At 37.5% G+C, this 24,093-nt stretch overlaps 2 protein-coding genes across 33 annotated transcripts in view; one reads left to right on the forward strand and one right to left on the reverse strand.

Annotated features, from left to right (window-relative positions):
• LOC108048206 overlaps nucleotides 1-17,233 on the reverse strand; it is a 66,773-nt gene extending 49,540 nt beyond the window's left edge. The window contains exons 1-2 of one of the 5 annotated variants that reach the window (XM_044459194.1): nucleotides 17,160-17,233; nucleotides 14,077-14,361 (exon numbers count right to left, since the gene is read on the reverse strand). In XM_044459194.1, the coding sequence (XP_044315129.1) occupies nucleotides 14,077-14,188 (112 nt within the window). In that variant the 5' untranslated portion in view covers nucleotides 14,189-14,361; nucleotides 17,160-17,233. Of the gene's footprint in view, nucleotides 1-14,076; nucleotides 14,362-16,366 lie in introns of all 5 variants that reach the window. The other 4 variants (XM_044459196.1, XM_044459195.1, XM_044459193.1 and 1 more) reach the window with 4 other exon arrangements.
• Nucleotides 17,234-20,060: 2,827 nt separating this feature from the next.
• The window catches only part of LOC108043293 (protein lap4), a 61,214-nt gene continuing 57,181 nt past the window's right edge, over nucleotides 20,061-24,093 (forward strand). For 25 of the 28 annotated variants that reach the window (XR_001769244.2, XM_017121914.2, XM_017121921.2 and 22 more), the window contains exons 1-2: nucleotides 20,061-20,322; nucleotides 21,039-21,421. Coding sequence is in view for 27 of the 28 variants with exons in the window: in XM_017121914.2 (XP_016977403.2) it covers nucleotides 21,260-21,421 (162 nt within the window). In the remaining variant the exon portion in view is untranslated. Of the gene's footprint in view, nucleotides 20,335-21,022; nucleotides 21,422-24,093 lie in introns of those variants that run through there. The other 3 variants (XM_017121915.2, XM_017121917.2, XM_017121916.2) reach the window with 3 other exon arrangements.

Consider the following 24,093-nt stretch of genomic DNA (forward strand, 5'->3'; position numbering starts at 1 on the left):
CACCGCCTTCGTTTTTCAGGCTACATTAGCTCTTAAATCCAACAATTTTTGTTTCACTTTAAGCTGCGCATCGAGCTGTGCTCTGCATAATTAAGATAAGTTGCACAGTGCTCGAAAGTAATTAGTTGAGATATTTATTACAATTACCTGTCAGCGAGAACGAGTGCACTTGGAATTGCGTGTAAATGAACTTTGCCAAGTCAAGTCGTGCACTTGGCTCTAACTACGTTAATTCGTGTGATAGTTTGTCGTGGCTCCAAATGTCAAACGGTATGCGGTACAGTGGGCCCAAAAGTTTGACGTCTGATAAATTGTCTAGTCTAAACTTTAAATAACTTGTTATACGCCAACTGAGAAGCCTATTACGACAGAGATAAACGGCCTCATTAAATATATTGTTTCGAAGAGTTGGAGGAACCCCCGAAAAAAATACATTTCGTGGCCGAAACTTCTTTATTTTAGTGCCATTAAACTGCTGGCCAAAGGGCAAACCCGAAAATAAAGAAAAAAAATACAAACTAACGCGGAGAGAAGTACAAAAAAAAATTTCATAGACTTCTTGACTTTTTACTGGGCATACCTCTGGTATAGCAACCATTCTTAGGCAGTTAAGCTCACTGTGCCAGATTATTAGACAAGATCCAGCTAAGCGGATTAGCTGTAATGTTAATTAAAACTTTATCGCAACCCCCGCGACCCGTCGTTACTGGCCCAACTCATAGCTAACTAATTTACAAACAAAGTTAATCACGTTCTTCGTATTGATATCCAATATAAGCCGCAATGAATTCTTAATACTCGTGCATATCGCATATTTATGCAAATGAGCAGCGAGTGAGCTAATTGAGTATTAATTAAATAGCAGCGAGTGCCTAAGCCCCTATAATACAAGTGTACTGAGTGGGATTATGCTTTGTCAAGAGTCAATAGCTGGGAAATGGAATCAAATCAATTATGCCGGCGATTGCTAAACTGATGAAGCTCAACAATCTCCGAGAAACTATTCGCACACACAAGCACTATGTGTATCTACTCTGGATGCCTTATAAGCCAGGCAGCAATTTGCATAAACAATTAATCATGCAAAGCGCGAAACGTGCGCAAAATTCGAAAAGAACAACAAACTAAATTTAGTTGTGCCACGGACTCGCCAAAAGGAATATCCAGGGAGGCTACACAATGTCGATGGAGAGACAAAGGAGTACTGTAGCAGAAGGCAGCCAGCACACGAGCTTGTCTGAAATTCATAGAAATTGCACCGCATATGATTCAATTTCGCCTTTCAGCCAGGCAACTTGGGCTGAGCCGGCTCCAAGCTGGCAGCAGGCAGCAGCGCCAATAAACGTGGCCCAAAAGAATGCAGTCCGAAAACCAGTTTAGCGTACAGCCTGTGGACTTCTCGATCTCCAGCGTGCAGAGCACTCACTACACACCGAAAAAATACAAGAGAAAAACAAACAAAAACAAGAAAGGAAAGCTAACTTCGGGCGGAGCCGAAGTTGATATACCCTTGCAGAATACTCTGTAAATTATATTTTCCAAAATTATTCATATGATGCATTCTTAATACTCATAAAAAATCCCAACTTCGTAACTTTAAAAACACCAAAGTTATGGCATTTCCAATCGTTCAGTTATATGGCAGCTATAGGATATAGTCGGTCGATCCTTATGAAGTTTGGTAGGTCGGATTGATTGGCCAAAAATAAAACCCATAGAAAATCCCAACTTCCTAACTTTACAAACACCAAAGTTATGACATTTCCGATCAATCAGTTATATGGCAGCTATAGGATATATTCGGCCGATCCTTATAAAATTTGGTACGTCAAATTGATTGGCCAAATACAAAACCCATAGAAAATCCTAACTTCCTAACTTTACAAACACCAAAGTTATGGCATTTCCGATCAATCAGTTATATGGCAGCTATAGGATATAGTCGGCCGATCCTTATAAAATTTGGTACGTCAAATTGATTGGCCAAATACAAAACCCATAGAAAATCCCAACTTCCTAACTTTAAAAACACCAAAGTTATGGCATTTCCGATCGTTCAGTTATATGGCAGCTATAGGATATAGTCGGCCGATCCCGGCCGTTCCGACTTATATACTGCGTGCAAAGGAAAGAAGGGTGTGTGCAAAGTTTCAATTCGATATCTTTAAAACTGAGAGACTAGTTCGCGTAGAAACAGACAGACGGACAGACAGACGGACAGACGGACAGACGGACAGACGGACAGACGGACAGACGGACATGCTTATATCAACTCAGGAGGTGATCCTGATCAAGAATATATATACTTTATATGGTCGGAGATGTCTCCTTCACTGCGTTGCACACTTTTGACCAAAATTATAATACCCTCTGCAAGGGTATAAAGATACCTACAAAAAAAACCGCAGAAGCAGTAGCAGCACTAACACACAGAGAACAAAACATAAAGAATATCAGCTATTTATTCGTGTTTATATTATAATCATGATTTTAGGTAATCTACAAATCTTAAAAATGTTTACAGTTTGTGTAACTTTAATTATGAGTTAAATATGAGTTCGTACTTGAATAAACTAAAAGAACCTATTTTGATAAATTAAATTACACCAAATATTTTATATTTGTTTTTAGAGTTGGAACGCGAAATTAGCAGTCACCAAATCCGTACTGACCATATCAATACAATGTAATATCAAATAAATTGTATATCTTTGTAACTTTTTTCATTGTGCACCACTAGCTACAACAACAAGTGAACCAAATTCTTTTTAACGAGCTTGCACGAACATTTGATCCCCAGACCCATAGCAGCAGGTAAGTGGGGTTTTGCCAAAAAGCACACCAAAAAGGAGCAAAAAATTGAAAACCAAAAAAAGAACACAAAAACCAAAAAACGAAAAGAGCCAACAAAAAAAAAGACACAAAAAAGTCTGTGCCAGCCATGGCCAAGCCAAGAAGTGTTAAACCCGAGCCAAGTTTTTAGCTTGGCCTGTCCGTGTCCGTGTTCATATCTCGTGTCAATTTGCAAGCTGACTTCTTTTTTATTTATTCCTTTTCCATGCTCTCCATTTATTTAATGCTTTTTTAGTTGAGTTTTGGTTTTCGTCTTTACTTTTTGTTATTCGGCGCAATTTAATTGCAAACGGGCACACCCTTTGCACACACCTCAACTCGAGCTTCTTGTCTCCTTTTCGGTTAAGAGTTCGTTTTTTTTTTTTTTGGTTTTTTGGAGTCTCTTCCTCGCTTGGCTAGGTTTCTAAAAAATGCCTGAGACACATGCAACGCCACTAGATGGACGATAATGGCCATGGCTAAATATAATTATATATTTATGAAATTAAGCAAATTATGCTAAATGCATTTTATTATTTAGTTAACCGCACCGCCGCCGAGGCATTTGCTGTCGGCCACTTCAATCCGACTTCATTCATGGGATTGGATTGGGTTCGGGAATGGGAATGGGTGTGAGTACGAGGGCTGGGACTTTGAATGGGCCCGAAACCGGGACAAAGATTCCGCCGAGACTGGCGGCAGACTGACGGACACTCTGGGATCGGCCCTGGCCTCTGGTGTTGATTGGTAAGCGTGGAATACAAATTAATAAATTATACACCAAGCTCTTTATTTTTTGCTTATGTACATGTGCTTTCTTTGCCTTTTTTTTTGTTATTTCTGCATACAATGTCTTTCATTTTTGGTAAGAAAAAATGTATTCCTAATAGGTGAGAAACTATTAAATAATTATAAACATTCATGTTAGAGCTGCTATCAGTTTTATAAGAAAAAATGTTTTTATTTTGCACCAATAATTAGGACTTCTTAAAATATTTTCTTTTATTTTTTGCTTTAAATTTAATAGTTTAATTTCCAGAAGTTAAGGAATTGTAGGACAAAAACGTTTACATTATTAAATTTACTTCAACTAACACTTTAATTCTTCATCGAATAAACAACACTATCTGCACTAATTATGTGTCAGCTCGATTTATCAGATTTATGAGCTTGTGTGAAGTTTCAAATCAAATTAATCACCATCTGATTTTTTGCACGCAAATATTCAATTATAATAAAATGCTTTAATCGAATAATGTGGAAAATTTCATTTTCCAGTTCATTGGAGCTTAATTTATTATGCAAATAATTAAATTTATTAAATGAAAAGGTTTATTTCTGAAAATTGTATATAACAGAACCCGTTCTGCTTATTTAGCTTTGACAGTTTGTATTGTAACATATGACCATATTTTTAAATTCAATTTGACATGAACATCTTTAAACACAGACCACAAAAACCAAAAAAAAATATCACCAACAAGAATTGCCTTTTAATGGAAATAATCAAGTTCGAATAACCAAACATTTATTTTTGCCATTCCTCGCTATTATCACAATTTATGGTCTAAATTTAGCCAGCTCCCACATTAAAAAAGTTTACAGATTTGGTAAAGAAATGAACAGAAAGCAGCAAAAATATGTGACGAACATTCCGCAGACATGAAATTGAAGTCCGAAATAATCGTATCTTTTATTTTCTTGTGGTGTTGTTTTTTTTATCGCCGCCACCCAAAATGGGACACTCCATTTTCGTCAATTGATTCGCCTGTCTGGCTCTTTCAAATACGCATTAATTTCATTTATTGCAATCATCATTGTTGTTCCTGCAGTTGTCATGGGGAGAAAAAGCCAACGCAAACACGAAACTTAGACGGAGAAATTTCCGAGGTGGGAGATGAGCTGCCGACCAGGAGGAAACGCAGAAGGGGAGGAGGCATTCCTGGACACTGATTGTGTTGATTACGCTGACCCACTTCGCCTGCCAAGGCTCCTTCTCTTTCTTTCCTAGCGCAACTCGTGTGTACTGCGTACTCCTCCACCACCGCCCCTTTTCGTTTCTAGTCAAATTCAATGAACTCGAAACCTGCTGATAATACTCGCAATAATAACAATAATAGTAGTAATAATGTTGTTTTCAAATGACAGCACAGACACGGGCGAAAAAAGGAAAAAAGAAGGCGGTGGGAATGGCGTTGTCACTCAAAGTTGAGCCAGAGTAGATAAATAGCAATGGAGAGTCCTATTTATTCTGCTCTATTACTCAAAAAAATTTAACAATTATACAATTATATTAAAACAAATACTTTTCTTAAGCAAAATCCTTCCTAAAAATGATGCAGTTTATGTTTAAAGAGAAAATATGTCTCTAAAAAATTGTATGTGCATCGCTCATCTCAAATTTATACAATACTTTTTTATATGCACATATATATAGCCTTTCAAAATAATTTTTGTATGTTTAAAAAACCATACCAAATTAAAATGTAACATCAGTATCTTAAGCTCAGGTCGAGAAACTTTGGTAAACATTTAAAAATAATATTTTACTGTGCACTCCTACTCATTTGATATGTTTTCATATACCCACGCATTGAGTTCGCTAACAAAAATAACAAACTACTTGAAAATCGCGTTTATTTTTAATGGGAGAAACAACACACACATGACACATAGAAAACCATAAACATACATACAGGCTCCCACAAATTGTTTTGTTTTCTTGGCCACACAGTGACTAGGCAAAAAAATAAAAGTTGGACACTTCCACCTCCCGACCACCTCCCGCATCAACTATGAAATCTGCTTTTATGCTCGAACTGGCTGAACATATTTCGTTCGAAATCCCAACACACAGGTAAGTGTTCGGGGGTATTCAGAGGTATTTGCAGGGGATTTTCGGGGGGCACTCGCCTATCGACATGATCGGACACAAAGTTCTTTGCCATCGGCAATTTTTTGTTTACTTCTTTTAGCTTTTTTGTATTGTTGTTGGAGTTGCAAAAACCCGGCCATAGCGTCAATTACCGCCTCTGTCGGTACACCTGTACTCCCTGAACCCCTCCTTTCTCCCCCGCCGTAAATGTCCACTTGTCTCTTTTTTTTCGCTGTTGTTTGTCAATAATATGCGTCATTCTAATACAAAAAATAAAAATAAATAAATAACACGCAGAAAAAAAGGAGAAAAACTCAGCTTACACGTGGTACTACTTTTAATGGATTTTATTTGTACATGCCACTGTCGGCCGAAGTTGCCCCCGAGGGGGCGGGGCAGGTTCAAGTTGTAAGTGCTATTTCCATTGTTGTTCGCAAAGTGTTGCTGTTGTCGGTGGTACTATGCGTAAAGCAGTCAAACGGACAATGACAAACAATATTGTTTGGGGCAGGGGGGTGAATTCCAGCATAGAAATGAACCACTCAAATTGGTTGGATATGTGATGAAGAATGGCCAAACAATTGGGCTTTTGAAGCCTGCGAGAGGCTTATAAATCCAGTCATCCAATCATGAATTGAACGAGTGATAGGCCAAACAAAATGGACGTACAATCGTTTGAACTTTGGTTATTTTATTATGGTGTTGATTCAACAGCCCCACATGAATTTTTTTATTAAAAACTAATAAATCTCTTTATTTTTTTCGCATTTTTCACCTGATAAACTTTGAATTTAGTCTCAATTATTGTTTATTGAAAGACCCCTATCAAGTCAAGGCATTAATCTCAGTAAAGCTTTAAATACGTTGTTCAATAAAATAAAACATTAATTCGTTTTATTTAGTCTAAAAGCACTTAAAAGAACTAGATACTTAAAACTTAAAAGCAGTAATTTCCTTTCCCGATTACTAATACAAAAATTTCCAGAAATTTACGACCTCTTTTCAAATGCCAATCAAATGTTTAATAAAGAATCATAACTGTTCCCAAGCATTTTGCTTGTATTTTATTTTGTTAACAACTTCTGCAGCATCTGCGCCACACGCTGCTTATGGCAATAAACATTTGAACCTCTCGTTTATAAACACTAAACATATCTAATTGCCAAAGTATTAAGATGACAGGCTCTTGGCATTCGGGTCGCACACGCCCGGCAATCCAAAAGAAAAACAAAATAATAACGCTACGTCATCGTTGGACAATGTTTTAAGTTCAGACCCAGTTTAATTTTGAGGCGCGTGTTGTGCGCTATTAAAGCATCTCGTTTCTACCATTTATGGCCCGGCTCACGCCCACTCCACTTTAAAAGAAACTTCAAGGCACGCCCGCTCGAATGGGGAAAAGTTTTCTAATGCGGCGCCACGGCTACGCAAATTCATGCCAACTAACTTCTAATAATAATTTTAATTGCCAAACGGCAGCACTCTGGCCATTATGGCGGAGTGGGCAGTTTGCGTTTGCCTTCTTTTCATTTTTATGTTTTATATTTTTTCGCTATTTTATATAAACATTTCGAAGAAGTTGACGCATGGCACATGTTGCAGGGGGAGAAATAAAATTTGAAATATCATGCCGACTAAGAGGGATATTTTCTAAAATTTTTTCCATTTCATTCTAATATTTTTTTTTTTCTCTTCTAACTTTCTATGAAATCTGCAATTGCTCTGGTGCTTGAATTGGGGGCCTTAATATGCTTATATGCCGACCAAGCAGAAATGAACCAAGAGCGAAAATCACACACGCGTGTTCCCATATGGAAGTCAATACCACTCCCAGACCTGTAAGAAATTAAATTAAACTTTTTATACCCTTGCAGAGGGTATTATAATTTCAGTCAAAAGTTTGCAACGCAGTGAAGGAGACATTTCCGACCCTATAAAGTATATATATTCTTGATCAGGATCACCTCCTGAGTTGATATAGCCATGTCCGTCTGTCCGTCTGTCCGTCCGTCCGTTTCTACGCAAACTAGTCCCTCAGTTTTAAAGCTATCTGCTCGAAACTTTCCCAAAAGTTGTCTTTCTATTGCAGGTAGTATATAAGTCGGAACGAGCCGGATCGGGCGACTATATCATATAGCTGCCATATAACTGAACGATCGGAAAAGCCATAACTTTGGTGTTTTTAAAGATAAGAAGATGGGACTTTGTATGGGTTTTATTTTTGGCCAATCAATCCGACATACCGAATTTCATAAGGATCGGCCGACTATATCTTATAGCTGCCATATAACTGATTGATCGGAAGTGCCATAACTTTGGTGTTTGTAAAGTTAAGAAGTTGGGATTTTTATGGGTTTTATTTTTGGCCAATCAATCCGACATACCAAATTTCATAAGGATCGGCCGACTATATCTTATAGCTGCCATATAACTGAACGATTGGAACTGCCATAACTTTGATGTTTTTAAAGTTAGGAAGTTGGGATTTTTTATGAGTATTAAGAATGCATCATATAAATAATATTGGAGAATATAATTTACAGAGTATTCTGCAAGGGTATATCAACTTCGGCTCCGCCCGAAGTTAGCTTTCCTTTCTTGTTTTAATATATTATATATTAACCACCAAATAGTTTTTAAGCGATCTATTTTCCACATTGTCAACACTATTAAGTAGTTACAGAAACGTTTGTCATCGCCGTCTAGACGATTTTATTAAGAAACACTTTGTCTTGGCCGTATTTCTTAGATTGTCATTCATGAAAACGTATGGACGTAATCTATGATGATGAGAAAATATTACAAATGTAAGGAAGCGTAAAGGAGGAAACACGAACAGGGAATGAAAGACCTTTTAATTTAGGATACGCCAAGTAAATACATTTACATTTTTAATTATTTAATTTATCGCAAAGTAAATTGCACCAAAAATTAATCGATTTACTTTTAATAGAGCTTTGACGAACGACTACAGGTTTATTTAGGAAATTGTACTTCAATTCTTTAAAACAAAAATATGGCTTGGTAAAGTGAATTTCAAGAATAAGTTTTGTATGAAGTATCAATTATAAAAAAATATTAGCCTTTTTATGCGTGGCTTAATTTCACTTTAATCTATTTACATTTCTTTAAGTTTTTCCATGCTCTTCCAGGTTTCATTACGCAATTTCACACCTTTTCGAGCTGAATTTTCCCCTCATTAGTATTCTAGTAAAATGAAAAAACTCGTCCACTTTAACTTTCTAATTGAACTAATAAAATTCGTTATATTTTTTTATACATCGTCGCACTCGTCAGATAAGAGTCGCTCTGAATCCGGAGGGGGATGTTTCCGTATAATTGTCAGTGGGGATAAAAAAAAGGAAATATGCTTCTTTCTCGACCCTCTTTGCCACTAGAAGATTATGAAATTTATAAAATATTTTCCCAAAGATTTTTCTCGCCGCGAAAAAGCAAAAAATCTTTGCTTTCCTGCCAAGTGCTAACTGCCGTGGGGGAAAGGTCCGCGATGTACTTAACTGATTTCCGAGAATTTTCACACAAACACAGCTGCACAGGAGGGTGTCTCTGTGTGTGTGCTTGGAGCAATCAGTTTAAAGCTGTCAGGGCAGCGGCAAGGATTTTCAATGAGGCTATAAACCGGAAACTGCTGCGAGTAATGCGACGCAGGATCCTCCTGGCAGGAACATCGTCATGGCCATTGCCAATGCTCGTGTGTGGATTCTTTAATCGGAGCGAATGCCCTCGAAAAACACACACTTAGCTACATCGAAAAAAAGATAGTTTGGAACATCCATAAAAAAAAGTTCTATGGAAAGTGCTATAATTGTGATTGTGATTTCACCAATATTAACCTTGACTTAACCGTAATAAGTTTATGAGGGTACGGGTCACTGAAACTGCAACCTAAAAAATATGGAATCTTAACTTTTCTACAGCCTTCTACATAGTTGAAAACCCTCTCTATAGTTGAAATTGTGTTAATGACATTAAATAGTATAAAACTTATCTCTATTACTTCAACAATTCTTTAAACGGAATTTAGTATGTGTATTAGAAATTATTCGGGTGATATGTTAATATGTGATATGTGGTTTAAAGACAATAAATTATTTTTCAAACAATTCTTCTAAAACTGTTTGAATTTTGAGAAACCAAATTTGTAATTTATTTAATTTTTTTTTTTGGTAGGAAGGTGACATTTCTTCAAGTTTTGGGAAGTGTAGTGCTTTGTAGCTCGTTTTGGAAGTCATTTTGGGGCTTAAAAGGCGGAGCTGAAGCACAATTCCGCTAGTTACAGTCCCGAACTCCCCAACAACTTTCGGCTCACTCTATCTGTCCTCCCTTTTGCATCGAACGTGAGCCGGCGCCTGGAGCATTTTAGGCTCATCGTCGTCGTAGTCATCCTCATCTTCATCCTCATCCTAGTCGGCATCATGGCCATAGTGGGCCACTCATTCAGTCAAGAGCGGGGAAACGGCTTGCATTTGTGGTCTGGATGAGCCGATTTTCTGTTTTCTATTGCGGACGGCAAAACGTTGACTCCTCAAGTTGTTATTTCAACTGTTTTTGCAGAAGCCTCTTTTCGAAGAGGGTGTTGTTATTGCTATTTGTTGTAACGCTGCTTGAGATGTCAAATAGCTGAGCGGGCTTGCAACAACAACCGCAGCAGGAAGCACTTCAAAATTGAAATCAAGCATTGGGGCGCCAGTTTCTCAGTCGCCGTCAACTGAGACGCCAACGCAGCAAAAAAAAAAAGAATCAACAATAACAACAAAAGTGGCAGCAACATCAGCGGAGAACAAAGGTCCTCGCCTTGCTATTTGCATATGAATATGGAGCACTTGGAGGCAGCTTTTGGGTTGTTGCTTCCAGCCAGCAACAAGAATTACAACAACCACAAACGATTTGCTGTTTGGCATATGAATAAACCAGCAACAACAACAAAGATCCACAAAGAAAACTTATTGCTGATGCTGTTGTTATACCCTTACCAAAAAATGGGGAACTATCTAATAAGAAAACAAATGGTTCTCAGTGTGCTTTGAATATTTAGAATAAGAAATTTTATCTTTGAGGCCTAGATTAACCTATTTAAAGTTTAATTAAAAATGACTGCGAGTAGTGAAGAAATATCTGAAATATTTTTTGAAATTTTAAAATGAAGCATTTTGTTTTAATTATATAATTTGAAAGTAAGTGTTAGGAATATAAAATTATATTCAATATTCGTCTGATAAAAAAAATGTACTTAAATCGAAGTTTTTGTTTTTTTGTAATTGTAATTACTACATAAAAAAGTTTAATCTTAACCGAAAGGGTACGTAACTCTCCGATTTTCTATGGTAAAACCCCTCCCAACTCGTCTTGGTTGTTGATGATTGGGATGTTGTGGGTTGCCCCCATAGCTTATGGTGAACCTGCAGTGTATTGCCGGCGGCAACAATAACGCTCAACGCTTGCTGCCATTTGTTGCTGTTGTTGTTGCTGGCTTTGCCAGCGGTGGGCGCTAGATGGCGCCACACGCCAGCGAAAATTGAATAAAGGGCTCGACTTGAAGGCAATTGCCGAAGTAGGCAGGCAAGCGGAAAGCAGGAAGCTATACCAATAACAAACACACATACGCAAACTAACAGAAGAGACTCCCACACACATGCTGAGTTTATGCAGAGCTCTTTTCGCCAACAGATTTCAGAAGTGAGAGCCTTTTCATAAATTTCTGTTAGATAAAGTTACAATTTTAAAATTAATAAAGTTATATTATTAAGTTACTGATATCTGTAACTGTTAACCATGTACCTAACATGAAATAGAAACTTATCTTGCAAGATTTTATATGTATTATTTGCATCCGCTTTAATAGAAGTCAACTTAGATTAGTTAACAAATTATAATAGGTTTGTAAGAATGCAATTCTTTTAAATATTTACTTCGTTAGTATTCGGGAAGTTCTAATTCGTTGCAATTCGTAATTCGTAGGTTAACTTTTTTATTTATTTGTTTATACAAAAAGATGTGAATTATTTTTGTGGAATAGCTATTCTTTCCTTTTAGTTGTGCAAACCATAAGCTGTATGAAATCTACCGCATAAACGTGGTGGCACACACCCACACACTGGCACGAAACAAGGAAAGTTATGTAGTGTTCTGCGCCATGTTCCTTCGGATACCTTCCTTCTTAGGTTTTCCTTTTTTTTATTTTCCCCGTTTTTGCTTGTTTTGGGTTACTTTGAATTTAATGGAAAATTTATTGACGACATGCCGCTTAGTCGTTTGACTTGGACTTTTTTTGCCTTTGCCTTCGAGGCACCCACCCACCCACAATTTCGCCATTTCCTGGCCCCGCCTCCTCCGATCCCATCCTGCTGCTCTGTCATGTGTGCAAAGTTTTCGCATTCGGTTTGCTTTGGTTGAATTTCATGAACCTGCCCATGCCCTGCACTCTGACTGATTCTTCCAAGCAATTGGGGATAAATAGTTGATGATTGTGTGTGGTCGGTGGATGGGGGGAGCGGGGAGTTGGCAAGGAGACTGGGAAAAAATCAGACGGTACTGATGAATGAGGGATGACCGCTCGATGTGTCTCGGATTGATTGATTGTCCCTTGCAATCCAATATGTTGCAGGACAGCATTTAAATCGTTTCATGCGGGTGGTTCGGGAATTACAGTAATCGCTCGCCATTCTTAAGGATATTGCCAAGCCTGCGGCGTTTTTCCAACTGCTTGACAATTTTTCTCAATATAATTTCGGTAAACGAAGACTATTTGTATTACATTATATTGTACATTATTATTGTACATTATATTTTAAATAAAATAATGGGAAGAAGGGATTAAGAATTAAACATTTTAGTCATCGTTGAAACTCAAAACCAATTATAACAATTATATTCCATTTAGCATTGTAGCTAAATTACTGTTCTTGTTTATTTAAAAAGTAAATATAAATAAACAAAACTTTTAAATGCTTGCCAAATCGATATGTAAATATCAACAAAAGCTTAAGTTTAGAACCCACCTATTATATAAAAACATTAAGTCATGCTAAAATTTGCGGACCTTGCTAATATGATTTAAATGCTGGTAAAATATTGTTTTACCAATTTAAATTTATTATTTTTAAAAATCAACTAGATTTTACATAAATGTAAATACCTATATGTTTATGTCTGCGAGCAAAAGCAGTAAACTTTTTTATGACCAGTACGCATGGCTTGCTTGCCCAACATCAAACGAAAAACTTGGAATTTTTTATTTGAATTTGTGAGGCTTTCAAATGTTACATTAAAAACGTGGGAATGCTGCAGATGACTGACGGAATCGGGACGGCATAATATCTGCCTAGAAAAATACAGGTGACTTCAGAATTTGTCATATAATTGAACAGCTTGAATCCAATACTCCTACAATAAGATAGGCCAACGTCATGCCTTTGACTTGTTCACTTACAATAAATTAGAATTATAACCTCGCTTAGCCAAATCAACGACGCAATAACCTCGCAATAGCCAGCGTACATGCAAGGGGACTATTCTGGAATCCTGGGAGGTTTAAACGGGGGTGTATCCCCCCAAAAAGCAACCCCCAAAAGGCGTAGAGCAGTTGCCGAAAATAAAACATTCACAAAAGCCGCGGCAAGGGGTAGTTATCCTGGCAGCTCTCCTGCCTGACGCCACAATCCTCAACGGAATCGTGCCGCGGAAGACCGAAAAACTTTTCTCGCGTGTTTTACCAACTTTAATATTTCATGTTGCTGATTTTCTTTATGGGATTTGGCCGTGGAAATCCTGGGGACAAACACCCAAACGAACCCACACCTAACCAATCTCAACCCCTTAAAACTCAACAAGTTTTTTTTCTTCATGCTATCCCCTGAGAGCCTTGAAAGACCTTTGGAGTGGAATGCGGACACGCCTGCCATGTTACGCCATTAGTTTATGATTATTGCCTGAAGTTTTGTGGGACCCCAGTGGAGTTCCGACTGGCAGTTTGAATCAGTGTTGTCAACTATTTTAAAACAAAAGTTAGCCAAATCGGGCAATGAAATAATATAAGTGTGACAATGAGAAAAATTTAAGCAAGGATGTTTTACACTAACTTACACTTCTAGAAGAATGTTAACCATATCTTTGGCAATGCCAAAATATTCAAAAAGATAAGTCAAAATATTCGGCCTAAGCTTTTCTATAAAAATCAGCAAGGTACTTTAAAATACTATATAAATATTCAACCAAATAATTTGAGAAATATCTGAAATTCCAATTGTCTAAAAGCTTAAATATATTTCGAATTGGCCAGAATAGGAGCCAAATTGGCAGCACTACGAGGAATGCGGAGTGTGAATTGTGACAGAGTTTACAACACTCACCTGTTGTCGACTCCTTGGTTAGTGTCAGTCGTCCATTGTGGTCGGTTAACAGCAGCAGCAGGATCTCAATCAATTGAATCACAAAAAAGCGTCGATTGTAAAACAAAAACATTGCAATCCGACGTTTGTTGTCACCGATTTTCGGCCAGGGCTCCTTTTTGGTGGCCCGACCGCGATTGTAATTATATATATCTTTCTATCTGACACGATTATTGGAACGTTAGCGAACTCTTCACGCTTCCAGTCAATTCAATTACCAAGAGCATTTTCTCATTTCTGCTCTCACTGCGATGTTTGGTTTCGGAAATGGACGGAAATCGAGGGAGAAATCAAATCACCGAATTTTATTTACTAATCTAATGCACACACCCATGCACACATACACACACAAAAGTATGCTAATATATTTGGGCATACGCATAAATATTTTACGCGAGCAACAGTGCGTATACGCAATTTGTTTAATAGTCCGCACAAACATGCCGCCAACACGATGGCCCGGCGCCAATGTCATTTGTTTGTCAGCGCTCAAATCGGGAAATTGATGAGGTGGGAGGACAGTGAAACCTGCCATTTGGTAAATCAAAACACCACAAAAAATACAAATTTTAAATTGAAAATTGAATAAAATGGTGCCAGCTAAATTTTAAATTTGATTGATTTTTAAAACAAATTTGTTCCCTTCAATTTTAAAGCACATGTAATATTGCTATAAAATAAAATAAAGCTTTACAAGCGAAAGTCTAAGTTTGAACTTATTTTTAATATTCCTTTATTTACTTGATTACACTTCTCAAGCCATAAAGTTTTTAGAAAGTTTTCCGAAAGCCAACCAAAGTTGTTTGTTCCTTTGGTTTTTGTTGTCTTGTAAACTGCAATTCATTTTATTGGCTAACCTACATAGGTTGAATTTATTTTCATTTTTAAATCTCTTATAGCGTATTCTAATATTATTAAACCTCCCTTCTTTTTTTTCTGATTAGTCGGGGACATTATTAAATCAGACATAATACAAGAGTGTAATACAGAAAATAAAAATACTTATTAATCAACCCATTTTGATGAGCAGTTTTTAAAACTCACTTAGAAATATTATTAAATATTAATATTGGTCTAAATTTTTTTTTTAAATAAGTAGAGAACAATTTTAGTAAAAATTTTCAGAAAAGTAGAAGCGAAAAGCATCCCTTTGTCCTGGCAATGTCTGATCCTTTTCTTCCTCCATTCAACATCATCCATCATCCTTTCAGCGCCCCTAAATTTGGCCTGGCTTTTTGTGTGCGTTCGGATTTAAGCTGCGATAAATTCGCAGATTCTTCGGCTCAGATTCTTCGGCTGCCATTACGCACTCATCACCATAATAATGATAATAGTAATAATAATAATAATGATGATGATGCCGGTGATGATGCCACATAAAAGGCGGCGGGGCCCATTTCAATTTCAATTCCACAAAAGGCGCGTGTATCTCCAAGATACATTTCTATCTCGAGAGCGCGAATTCACGCGGCAAACCAAAGCTCGCCGAAAAAATCGCATAAATGAATGCGAAAATATATTTCGGCGTCGTTGCCGTTACTATTAAATTGTTGCTGCCTTTGCTATTTCAACTATGAAAGGTTTGCAAAAAGTAAAGCAAAACGCAGACAAACTTTTATATGTATGACAATTGAAAAAAGAATTCAATAAATCAAAAGGAAAAAGCAAAAAGTGTTTGTGCGAATTTAAGCTTTGCTTTTTGTTTTGTATACACAGAAAAATACGTGATACATGAATAATGCTAAGTCGAGGTACATTTTAAGGTGTTGTTTCTAAGATAACATATTGGAATTTATCAATGAATTTATACCACTCTATTGAAATGTTGTATATTCGTTCTAAAATTATTTTCAATTGTTATATTATCATTTACTTATTTCTTTCTGTGTGGAATGGCGTTTATTTGTTTACATCCGAATGATATTAACTTTGCTTTGCTTACATTTTTTTTGAAATATTTATTAATTAAAGTTTTGGTAGATAAAACCGAATATTGGGAGATAAGCAAAAAAGCCGGCTGAATAAAGAAAATCATATTGGGGTAGTTGTTGTTATATAAAACAAATTGTATGCGAAATTTTTGCACAAAAACACACAGATACGCGGTCTGCACACACACAGGCACAGAATCAGGCGCTCAGGAAAACAGAGAGCGAAAGAGAAGATGAGATTGACGAGGGGAGGATGGGGGATAAGGAGAACAAACGAATTTCAGCAACGACGCAAATTTCGATTTCCTCGAAATTTCTACCTTCTATTATGTTCGTTCCTCTCCCATCTTCTTCTTCTCGGTTGGGCATCATATACATTTTGTTTGCACAAAATAAAAAAAAACACAAAGAGGCAAAAAAAACACAGAAAAGAAGAAGCAACAGCAGCGCAGCTTACTAAGCTTTTTCTCTGCCGCCGTTTTGCTCCTTGTTTTTGCTACGCTTTCGCTTTGGTTTTGCTTTGCTTTTTGCGTTTTTGTTTTTTGGTGTATTTGCTTTTTAAGTTCCTTGCTTTTTTGTGGGCGATAAGAAGCAGCAACTACTGTACTTGTTATTTTTCTTTTGTACTTTTCCTCTTTTACATATTTCATTTTTTGTCGCTTTGTTTGTTTGGAATTTCTCAATTTTCAAATACACACGCACTTTCTGCTTTTTTGGGGCTTTACCATCTTCAGTTTCTTGTTATTTTCCCCTTTGTTGTATTATGTCATAATTTATATGCCGCCCAGGACTAAACAATGCCGGTATTTCGCACAATTGATAAAGCCAATGAATCACATTTCGTTTTCATTAGCCCCCAGTTCTTGTTGTCTCTCTCTTTCTGCACCGGCTCCTGTTGCCTCCTCCCCCTATTTTTTGTTTGCCACCTTTGTTGTCTTTTTTGCATTTCCGCTTTACGTTTGTATTTTGCTCGCGCTCACGCACTAACACACACACACTATACAATGTTGGAGCTGCAATTATTGTTGTTGTTCGGCTTGTTTAATTTTTGTTTGTCACACACTCAAAGTCGAGAGTATCATATAGCGAATTTACAAGCGCCGGCAAAATTACTCGAGAAACCCGCGCGCAATTGCACAGAGCGGCGCTGCAAACACGTCTAAACAATCCAAACAGTTTGTTCTAGAGGTGGAGAATCTTTGATGGCCACATCGATATTCCAAATGTCGATGATATCGATGTTTAGCGGTGCCTATCGGTGTTTCTCCATCGCTAACGAGTATTGAAAATCTCACTCCAGTTCTTAGGCAGTCTGTTAGTTTGCAGTACCCTTTCTTGCGCGCACTCTGTTAACTTTGAAGTCCAAATAAAACGCACTGTAAAAATGTTTGCTAGGGTAACAATTAAGGAAGTTTAAAGAAAAAAAAAGAGAGTTTTTCATTTGTTCGATCGAACTGGAATCGAGTCCCATGGTGAATTTCTGCAGCTGCACTGGTCGCTCTCATTTCGGATTTTTTGGCTTATGGGGAATGTGGCCGAGCGACCGAAATGGCCTTATGATTTTGCTTTGTTTACAAATATGTTGTTATTGTTTTCCTTTGATGAGCCTGAATTCAACGTCCACACGGGGCTGAATTTAAAGGCCACATTTCAGTTGGACTTGAATTTGATTTCGCATGAAAGGCAACAAGTGGGACGGAATTAAATTCCTTATGGGAGTAAATTTATATTTTTTTATGAACTAATTTTAATATTGGGCCAGGCAAAATTAAAATATTTTACATTTGAATAAGAACACTTAAGGGGGTCTTCTAGTCTAGAGGATTTAATTTCGAGCTTTTTTTTAACAATTTTTTTTTAACAAAAGTGTGCAACGCAGTGAAGGAGACATCTCCGACCCTATAAAGTATATATATTCTTGATCAGGATCACCTCCTGAGTTGATATAGCCATGTCCGTCTGTCCGTCTGTCTGTTTCTACGCGAACTAGTCTCTCAGTTTTAAAGATATCGAATTGAAACTTTGCACACACCCTTCTTTCCTTTGCACGCAGTATATAAGTCGGAACGGGATCGGACGACTATATCCTATAGCTGCCATATAACTGATTGATCGGAAATGCCATAACTTTGGTGTTTGTAAAGTTAGGAAGTTAAGATTTTCTATGGGTTTTAGTTTTGATCAATCTGACCTACCGAATTTCATGAGAATCGGCCGACTATATCTTATAGCTGCCATATAACTGAACGATTGAAAATGCCATAACTTTGGTGTTTTTAAAGCTAGGAAGTTGGGATTTTTTATGAGTATTAAGAATGCATCATATGAATAATTTTGAAGAATATAATTTACAGAATATTCTGCAAGGGTATATCAACTTCGGCTCCGCCCGAAGTTAGCTTTCCTTTCTTGTTTGTATTAAACTTAAGTTAAATTTCGGGGAGCGTAACTGATAGAATATTACGTATAAATTACATTGCCTTAATCAGCTATCCCCACTCCATACAATCACCTTTAAGCGATTATTTAGTAAACTATCTAATTATGGAAAGGAAAATCTTTCGATTTTCTTAAACTTCTAGACTAGAAGACCCCCTTAAGGATGGTATGGTTAATTCGGCCAAAAAAGGCTTATTTTCATGAATCAAAGTACAACATTTAATCTATATTTTCACAAATTTTCATCGAAAAAAAATAAATGAGCAGCCAAGCTCCGTAGACTAGTTTCTTACTCCATGTCCAAATCCTCTAGTCGGCAGAGGAGGCATATGATCCGTCTTAGCAGATGATCCTTCTTAATGCCTCTAGCTCGCTTGTATCCGGCTCCAGCCTAAATGCTTTTACCAGCAGTTCCCCAGCCAAAGAGGACCACAGCCCAGTGCTTTCGAGGACTCCGTTGTTCGCCTCTTTCAAGTCGAACGGCGTCGAGGATATTTAAAACATAAGAAAGTCAACTGAATTATTAATTTAAACAACGGCTCCAAAACTGTATGACCACTTTGGCGTCCAATAACGCCTCGCAAAAGAAGCCAGAAAGCGCCTACATTTGCGTCAAACCCAAAAGTGGCCACACTGCCCGGACCGGAAATCCGTGTGACGCCAAATTCTCCGTTTCGCCGCATTTTCCGCGATAGAAAAGTCCTGTGGTCGGGACCAACCTCAGCGCAGGAAACGGAAATCATACCCTCAAGACTGCCAACGTTGCCCCCCTCAACGCCTTCCCGGCGTTGCCAGCCTCCCCATCCCGGCGTTGCCACTTATATGTTGTGAACAGAACTTCTCGTGAACCAAAATTACAAGCGACTGTTACCAACAACACCTGGTTCGTATCTCGGCTTTGAACTTTAAATTTTGGAATTTTATTCTGTTAATAACATAAATTAAAACATGACAAATTCGGATAAGAACACAACTAGCAGACATAAGCTGATATATCCGAAACTAAGCTTTCGAGCTTTTATGTTTCAACTGACTATGGCTGAGAGGTCCAAAACTATTTTTCTAATATATTAAATTGAATTTGATATTAGGAAAATAAGAATTAATTTAGTTTTTTCACCCATCCAGCATTTTAACTAACGATCGAACTAACTATCGAAGCTTCTTTCTTTCTTTGGACTTTTGGCGCATAGTATTTTGGTTTCTTAAAGAATAATTAGAAAACGATATCCTGGTGTTCGTATTTATAAATTATTAATTCAATAGAATTCGAGCTTTGACATTGACATTTTCAAACTTTGCGACTCAACCGATAGACCACATGGTTGCACATATTTTCCGAATTTAAATTTAAATCAAGTTACCCATTACAATTAGGAACATTCGTAATTTTAATAAATTAGACTATTAATCAATTGAGGAAACCGAGACCGCGACTGTTAAGCGGTTTAAAAAACCGCTTCAATATTGCCAGATCTGCATGGGAATTAATCGATGATACTCACATTTGCGTTACGAAAAATAGTACATTTTAGACAACCAGATGGTATATTCTTGTCAATTCTCCGCGGTCACACTGCTCGAAACGTTGTTGTTGCGCGCGGGCGGACGACGAAATCGTGAGAAAATTGAACGAAAGCCACTGGAAAACACGGATGAAAACAACGGCGCATTCGGCTCGTGATTTCGACCGCTTTTGAGTGAGAAAAACCCGCCTGTTTTTTTCTAACTGCATTTTAAAGCGTGCGTGTGCGTGTGTGTGTGCGCGCGTGTACGTGTTCGATTCGTTTGGACGCGCTTTGCAATTTCTGTTATTCTGTGTGGTTCCTGTACTACAGTAAATACTCGCGTAAATAACGTGCGAAAGCGTGCGAAAAGAGGCATTAAAGGAGGAAAAACGCGAACTCGCTATCTCTCTCTTTCTCTTTTTCTCTGATTTTTCGCCGCCTAAGACCAGCATTTTGTTGTTGCGCAGCTTGCAAAAATGTGTGCGTGATTGTCCTGTGTTTGTGTGTGTGTGTAAATTCCAAAACATACGCCGCTGCACAGTGGCACAAAAATGGGAAATACCGCATAAATCAATTCTAATATCAATTCCCGGCTTTAATTTTGTCTTGGTGTGCGTGTCTGTTTGGGTGTGTCGCATTTATGTTAATTTTCCGATTAGGGTTCATTCCATTCCTTCATTCTATACCTGTTTGTAGTTAAAAGGAAGCAACAAATGCGTCGCGTTGCCAACTACGTGATGCAATGCAATTTATGGCATTCCAACAAAGTGCCAATTATAATTGATTATTATTCATTATTTCGCTTATTACCCACACAAACGCCTTTTTGTGCGTGTGCGTGTGTTTGTAAGCGGTTCTCTTTTGCTCTCTTACTCTCTCACTCAAACAAAACTCCAAAAGCAACAACAAAATGGCAAGGCCAGGGGCAACAACAAAAAGTCTTTCCTCTTACGTTTTTTTGCCCTTAATCGAAACGCAACGTAACGCTTAACGTAACGTTTAAATGAATTACAAAAACATAAATAAAAGTTAATATTAATTGCAGCGAAAGTTGTGTGCGGCCAAAAAATGTGGGCGAAACGTGTGCGATAAGTAAAAGCCCGTTTATAAAAGTCTGCAACTAAATGCCCACCAGTTGGCCAAGTTAAGAGACCATCCTACGATCAAAACGACATAACTTTATAAGACCCCAAATAATTCGAAAAAGCCGGCAAAACGACGTCCAAGAAGAAGCAGACGCAGCCGACGCGGCCGAAGACGAGCAGCATGTTTAAGTGCATTCCCATCTTCAAGGGCTGCAATCGGCAGGTGGAGTTCGTGGACAAGCGCCACTGCTCCCTGCCGCAGGTGCCCGAGGAGATCCTGCGCTACTCCCGCACCCTGGAGGAGCTCTTCCTCGATGCCAACCACATCCGGGACTTGCCCAAGGTGAGTGTACACTAAACAGGAGTTACTTTCAACGAAAGAAAAAAAAAAATCCAAATGCAGTCAAAATGAAATAACACTCTTTGGTTTAAAAAAAAAGCAATATTGGTCTTATTCGATATTGGTTCACCGACTAATTAAATCAACAAAATTATTTTATTAAAAATATTTCAACACAAAATTATTAGAAAAATATATTGATTTCGTGCAGGGTTTCATAAAATATAAATTTTTTTTATTGTGTTTTTTTTTTGCCTTGGCCCTTACGATTTATTAAAAAATCCTATAAGGCGACAGAAATCTCAAACAATTATTACATTTTTCTTAAAATGAAAATATTTTATTAGTAGGCATAATATAAACTTGTGTATAAATCATTAGAATCATTTTATTCTAAAATTTAGAAAATTATTATATTTTTATCTCTATCACTTAACCCAATAATCGAACTCTGCTAAAACTATAACTCGTCTTAAAACCCTTTTAACATTATAATTTAACATCAGGACTGCCGATCTGACCATAAAAATGTTTTTTTATTTGATTCTATCAATGACAAAAAAACTTTTGTAGATCATAAATGGTTAATGGTAATTACGTTTATAAATATTAGTAGTACAAAATTGTTAAATCTATTCAAGTCTTAAAACTATTATCACTTAAAATTACAATAAACTAATGAATTTCATAAATAAATGAATCCACTTTCTTGTTATGATAGATATATTAATCAGTTAATTTTAGGCTTACAATTCATGTTAGTAAAAACGAAGAAGAAGTTTTGTGGCTTTTATAAGTTGGGCCCGGGAAAATCGACCTGAGCTGACTGAATCTTAAACTTTGACTGCTGGGTGGTGCAAACTCGCAAATGTCATAGTTCAAAGTGCGTGGGAAATTGAATAAATTTCGCAGCGTCAGGTTTGGTTGGAGTGAGACTAAAGATAGTGGGTGGTAAATGAAAACTTAATATTAATAGATGCACTGTTTATGTTAAAGTATATAGATACAGAGGTGGCTTTGGAAGAAAACAGGTACAGCGAAATTTAAATATACAAATATTAAAAGTTCATTTCAAAGGAATTTATTTATATAAATGCTTGCAAACAACTCCAGAATATAGATCAATTTCCAAGAATCATAGCGATAAAGGGTAAATACCAATATTGGTATATACGATTGAACATTCGAAGAAGAATTGTTTGATCTGCTCAAACCCCCTCGTTTATCTCTTTATCAACTTTATACAACGGCCTTGTCTGAAGGAGATGGCATTACGTTGGCAAACTTGTCCCACCAAATGGCCCTAAGCTCAAGGGGTTGATGGCTAGGCACGTAATTTGCATCCCCGGGTGCGTTGACCCCGCCCAGGGCCATTCCCCCTCCTTCTTCCCCTTTTTTTTCTTCTGGAAAAGCCACACTCAGGGCCATTCTCCTTTGGTCAGCTATTTGCTGGAGCATCGGCCATTTACCGAGACAACAATTACGACAAAAGAAGCTCCCTCGGCCGAGCGGAAGTCTTTAATTAATGCGAGGAGAAACGGGGGAAAAATCGCGATGTGGACTGAGTAGTTGCTTCTTTGACAGTGCAGTCATAATGGAGAGTAGCTGCATAATTGAATCTGCAATTACGCAACTGGTGTGCCGGCAGTTGATGATCAAAGCTCCGCCAAGTGCAGCATTCTAATTAGTGGCCAAGTGGCCCTGATAATAGCCACACACAAATTGGGTGTGGCTGCGGCCGCATTCGCTTTTCCAAATAATTCCATTTTGGCTGTGAATAATTCTGTCGTGGTTATTTATTTGGATTTGCCAGCGGTCTTCCGCCGCGAATCACGCTGGTAAATAAACAAGTCAGACATAAACAGTAGTAGTATCTCGTTGTCATAGCAACAAGTGGTGGGCGGAAAAGACAGCATATATCTCCGGTTGCAGTTACAATTCATTTGCGGTCAGCCATGAGAGTCTTCTTGAGTTTTCCTACCGCGTTTCTCCTCCAGCTTTGATCGAGCTGCCTTCCCCTTAGCCGCACTCAATAATGAACTTCTAATGCAAATTTGGAGCAGCCACATGTTGCAACCGCAGGAACAACTACATGTTGCTGTCGGGCAGCAACAGCAGCAACTACAATGGACAAGTAGTCTCCCATATAATGATGATGTTCTGCTGCCGAGTTCGTTTGAATGCTAACCCGAATGACAGCGGCGGATGTGATTGTTGCTTTAGTTTAGCTTCTGCTGATGGAATCGCTCTGCTCAACCCTTTCTGGATTGTTGAGAGCGGTACACAATTTCCGCGTTGTCATAGCATCGACAAGAAGGGAAAATACACGGAGAAAAAGGAACATTAAATCATCACGGCTATCAATTTATAAAAAAGAGGAATGTTTAAATTTAAAATAATAATAACCTATTGATAAGATATGTTCGATAAGTTGACTATGTAGTTGTAAATATTGTAAATATTTGCGGGGCTTTACGATAAATTCTACGGAATTTCGTTGTTTTATGACTAAGTGTTGTGACTATTTGTCACCAAAAATATTTCCAATAAGGTAGGAGATTATGTAGTTAGTTCAGAAATTGCTTTCCTATGTCAAAGTATATATAGATTTTTAGGGGTCTTAGGGAATTTATTATTTTCTAATCAAACCTATTATTATATTTAAATGATAGTGA

Source organism: Drosophila rhopaloa, unplaced genomic scaffold (genome assembly GCF_018152115.1).
Source record: "Drosophila rhopaloa isolate 14029-0021.01 unplaced genomic scaffold, ASM1815211v1 contig_178, whole genome shotgun sequence".
Taxonomy (NCBI): Eukaryota; Metazoa; Arthropoda; class Insecta; order Diptera; family Drosophilidae; genus Drosophila; species Drosophila rhopaloa.